The sequence below is a fragment of the Anguilla anguilla genome, chromosome 11 (genome assembly GCF_013347855.1).
Source record: "Anguilla anguilla isolate fAngAng1 chromosome 11, fAngAng1.pri, whole genome shotgun sequence".
NCBI lineage: Eukaryota > Metazoa > Chordata > Actinopteri > Anguilliformes > Anguillidae > Anguilla > Anguilla anguilla.
Genome location: NC_049211.1, coordinates 38531122 through 38536252, shown reverse-complemented (window position 1 = coordinate 38536252; position 5131 = coordinate 38531122). Strand labels below are relative to the sequence as shown.

General features: G+C 40.0%; 1 protein-coding gene across 1 annotated transcript; it reads left to right on the top strand.

Moving 5' to 3' along the window:
• The first annotated feature begins 1304 nt into the window (after window positions 1-1304).
• LOC118208584 (protein BTG2-like) lies at window positions 1305-3118 on the top strand. Its single transcript, XM_035383409.1, has 2 exons — window positions 1305-1778; window positions 2237-3118. The coding sequence occupies exons 1-2, from the start codon at window positions 1634-1636 to the stop codon at window positions 2590-2592; spliced, it is 501 nt and encodes a 166-aa protein (XP_035239300.1). The 5' UTR covers window positions 1305-1633; the 3' UTR covers window positions 2593-3118.
• Window positions 3119-5131: the final 2013 nt, after the last annotated feature.

The following is a 5131-nucleotide window of genomic DNA, read 5'->3' as shown; positions in this document are numbered from 1 at the left end:
TTGTGATTTTCCACAGGAAGAGGGCGTCGAGTGCTTCAAGAGAGAGAATCTGCCAGTCAGCAGTTACAGAAACCATAGCAACTTCGCCGAGAGCAGTACAGCCTTCTTTTGATCTTAGTTGCTATTTTCTGTAGGATAATACTGTAAAATGGTTACCATTTTCGCATCGCGTAGGCTAGAATTTTCCGGTAAAGAGAAACACTTTCTTTCGTGAGCTACAGTGGAAGTATAACGCGTTCGCTGTCGTTTATTTACTTCTGTTTAAATCACCATTTTATTGGCCGGGTGTAGCAACAGATCTCACTGTCACGAATTCATTTGAGTAAGCATCCAACGAGGAAAACCGAAATCACGCTGAATGGCTCTCTGAACCGGCTGTCCATCGTTCAAGCACATCCATTAGACTTTAGGCCTGTTTCCTTAGCTCCAGCTCCTCCTCACAAAAAACAGCAAAAAAACAAAAAAAACAGTGGATAACATTATTATCGTTATTATTATTGCTATTGTGAACAACAATAATTATAGTAACAATAATAATACATAGCCTACATACTTTTGAGAAGGTGTTCTCAAGAAGCTTCTCTTTCTATTAAGATTAGGATAATAGGCTAACTAATAGCAACTAAAACTATTAGGCTATTATAAGAAAATATATTTAGACAGCAATAAATTAAAACACCATATTTTAAAATGATTTTAAATTAAATCAGAAGTAGACCATAAAAGGTTCTTCCTGTAGCCTAATTCGTAAACTATATTCTACATACATTCAACTAAAGATGAGTGGGTAATACACATTATAAAAAGTAGCTGTGTTATTTAGCTTATAATGACAAAAAGCGTCATTATAAAAAATGTAGCAAGAAACATTTAACGCAGTGCTACGCAAATGTAGCAAGCTGCATTTCACATTCCGTGCGATTTCTGTTATGTTTACTACACATGTTTTTTTTTTTGAATAGCGCTAACACCAGCTAATAAATTGAAACTATTTCGGTATTTGGCTGATAGTTACTGCTACAATCTCATTTCCCAAAGGCAGAAAACACAAACTGTAGTCAAGTTGCACCCAGGCCTTTTGACGTCAATTTCTCAAAATGGACAAGCGGAAGTTTATTTGCATAGACACCCGAGAGCTCTAGAATTTTTTTATCCAGAATGGGAGCCAATCAAAACATACGTTTTAATAGGTTGCAGAACTGTAAGATGCTGATTGGTCAAACTCCCTATCAATCCACGACGTACGTCGATTATGTCACCACTATGTTCTACTAAATAAAAAGGGTGTAATTCCTTCGGAGTACAGTGAAGAAGTCACGTACTACACGAGGTGGTACGAGAGCAGTATAGGCGTACCCGGTAGCCTATACGGTTTTTATACGTTGGTCTTTTTAAAATCTCCAACTTTCCCCATTTGGATAAAGAATGCTCAACAGAACAAGACATCATTTGTAAAACCAGAGCGTAAAATTTCGAGCGGTTTTACTTTGGAGAATTTTTGTTCAGACCTTCATAGCGACATTGCTAAACAACACGCTAACAAATACAGTTTTATACAAACTTTCGAATTATTTTTTCACCTGTTGGCTAAACTATAGCTAACTACCTCGATAAAACATCAGCGAAGCGGAAAATGAACCACGGCTACACCAAAGCTGAAATGGGCCCAGAAGTAACAGCAGCAGCGGGCTTTGTGTCCAGTTTGTTAAGAACAAGAGGCTTCCTCACTGAACAACAGCTGCAGATTTTCAGCGACTGCCTCCATCAAGCACTTTCAGGTAGCTAACTTTATCATTTAAATATTGGTCGGTTATAACTTACAGCATTTGAGCACAATACATTGCGGAATAAATATGAACAATATTTCCGCATATATTATATTTGTAGTAACGATGGCTTTGCTTCAAAAACGAAGTTTTGGATAGATACTTGCCTAACGCTAACTAGCTAATGGTATTGTTTACGTTTAGCTAATGGAAGGTGCCTCACGACTAATTACCAGAAGTTGTGTAGGCTAGGTGGCTTCCTGGTAAACTTTAAACGTCCACGGCCATGTTCGTTTCTGTTGAATCGAAGCTTTTGTTGTGGGTAAACGGTCACAGTTAGCTTGCCCGCTAAGTTAGCTAGAGTCCATTGGGATTTTACAAAAGACTGTTTGCTAAGCTTCTGTATTTCAGGAGATGCATACAGAAAGCTCAATTCACAATTTCTTTTCTTTTCACAAATTACTTTTCAGAACACTACAAGGACCATTGGTTCCCGGAAAAGCCACAGAAAGGCTCTGGCTACAGGTGTATTCGCATCAACCACGAAATGGACCCCATCATAAGCAAAGTCGCCAGGCGAATTGGTCTGAACAGCCATCACCTGTACGAGCTTTTGCCGAGGGAGCTGACTATGTGGGTGGATCCATACGAGGTGTCTTATCGCATCGGCGAAGATGGTTCCATATGTGTCCTATACGAGGCCGAAGTCCCCGCGCCCAGCAGTGTTTCCTCCGCGTGTAACAACTCCGCACTGCACTGCAAGAACCACTTTTTGATGGGCCGCACCAGCCCGCCTAAAAACTACCTGATGACAGTTTCGAGCTAAGTGTGTCCCGGGGAATGGGACACCAGACAGGCAATGCGAGCTTCAGCGAGGGGGAACCTTGGGGCCAGTGATCATCTCCGTTGTATTTTTTTGTTGTTTTCCCCCCTTCTTACTGGGTAGCTATTTGTCTCCCCCCCCCCCCCCCCCCCCCATACTATTTATTACTTGCTTAATATGGCAGCTTTTGCTGTTTTCCCCTTTTTAAAAATTACCTGATAAGGACAATTCCAGAAGCACTATGTGTTCCCTTGTTATGCAGGTAGTTTAGTGCCTTTGGGCTATTGTCTTTGCACTGCCTATCTTCACAGTGTGTGTGTGCCCCTATTGGGCCACAAAGTGAAGCTTAGTCTGTAACACACTGGTATTTCTCACACAGTTTACTTCATTTGGAGGGGTTTGTATTTCAGATAAGGTGCAATAATTGTGATTCAGAAATACAGCATCGGTACAGTGATTGTCAATGTCTCCCTCTATACTGGAAACAATGTGGCCTTTTTGACACTGACAATTGAATGGGTTGTATCATTAAAAAAAAGGCAATGGATGCACTACTTAAAAATGGGACCAAGTGTTTTCCTCCTTAAATGAAACCAAAAAGCTGTACCACTGCTTTTAAAACATTTTTTTGCATGTGTTCCCTTTCAAATTCTATATTTAGGTATAACAGCAATATGACCTCTGCCTTAAGTAAAATAGTGGCAATGTACCTCACTGCCAAATTGACTGATGTTCAAAATAAAGTTGTGCAATTAAACCAGAGTATTCAAACAGTCCCCACGGTTGTCTTAAGTTGAGATTTATTGTAAACTTGTTTACTGCATTTGAAAAGATACCTTTTTTTGATTGTGGATGTGAAATCTATCAAATTGATTTCCCCAAAGGGGAAAGCGCCCTCAGAATTTAGGCCCTAGTGGTGGGTTGGGGTGGGGGGTGGGGGGTGTTGTTCCTGCTTAAGGAAGTGATGTCATTTGGGCTGTTGAGTTCCCTTTTCAAAAAGTCCATTGCCTGTTGGAGCAAGCTGTGAGGTTGTTGTGAATTCCTTGCCACCAAACTGACAAGCTTTTATCTCTGTGCTGGAGTGAGCTGTCTCTCAGCATGTAGCATTCTCAGTGAGCTGTTGAGCAGCTGAAATTGTTTACCAATTGTTTTTTTTTTTTTTGTGACATGTAGAATTTGTAAGCTAATTTGAGAGCACAGTATGATTTTAATGTACTTTTTTTGTATGGATTTGTGTACATATAGATACTTGTACGGTTTTGTACTTGACTTGATGTAATTTTTAAGATAATAAACTTTCATGACTTTCGAATTATCACTTGCCCTTTGTCAGCTCAAGAAATGCTTCATTTTGAAGCTGAAATTTAGGTTAAGCTGTTTAAAGCCCTGTTTACTGTCTGTGCAGCATGTCTAATTTATTTGCAATTCCCACACGGGTCACATTCTGCATGCAGATCGAATGGAGTTTCATAAATGGTGGATTATAAATCCGGTGTGACAGACATCAGATATAAAGAAATCTGATATGCAGGTATGTTGGATTTTTGTGAATACAGTGCCAAAGTGACTCATTTTAAACTCGATTTCTCTACATTTACACATGCACATTGTGAAACGAACCAAGCCCTTCGCTCAGTGGCGTCCTGCAGTGCGTCCGTTTCTCCTCACTTCGTTCCACTTGATCAGGGGAGTTCTCATATTTGTCTGAAATGAAAACGAGAAACGAGTCATCTACCGCAGGAGATTTATGTCAATCAGGGTGCAGTTATGAGTGCTATAGGTTTCACTAAATTGGACATATATGAACACTGATCTGTCCTTGTAAATTAGTCATAGGGTCCCAAGTCCTGTTGTGAAAGTCCAGATCCAAAAATTGTGCTATCTGGACATTTATGAGGGAAAATATCTCAGTTCTCTGACACTTCGATGTTAAATTTCAGCCTCGTGTCAGTTTTTGGTATAAATATCCTGTTGACAGAAAATTCTTCATAACTAATAGAGTCTGCGTTTTTATGACTTTCATTCACAAATCTTTAGGTCAAAAATATGTGATTATTTTCCCAATCCCAAGTTTTCAGTCACGTTTTCCGCAATTAGAACGGGCCGAAAGAAATCCTTTATAAAACTGTTGATGTTCTTTGTAAATATTAGTCTCATTTGCATCAGAACGGTTATGTTTCAGACAAAACCACATCTGTCAGGAGCGGAGTGCAAAAATGGAGAACTGGAGGCCATTTCAGGAGTATCTGAACATTTCCTCAGCGAAGGTCAAACACGTCCATGTCAGACAGAGCGTACAAAGCTAGAATTATGAGCAAAGTGTTCTCTGCTCAGAATGAACTGTGCCTCCTTGCGTCTTGCTCCAGATGTTAACGTGTGTAAAGAACTTGTAGTGCTCGTTCCAATTCTATGCTCATATGCCGAATGAAATAAAATGTGCACCCTGGGCCATGTTTGGGAGAACTCCGAGGGCCTGTAGTTTAAGGCTTGTTAGGACCCTGTGTTGTGCATACAGTACTTTGTAAATAAGACTGATGACCAG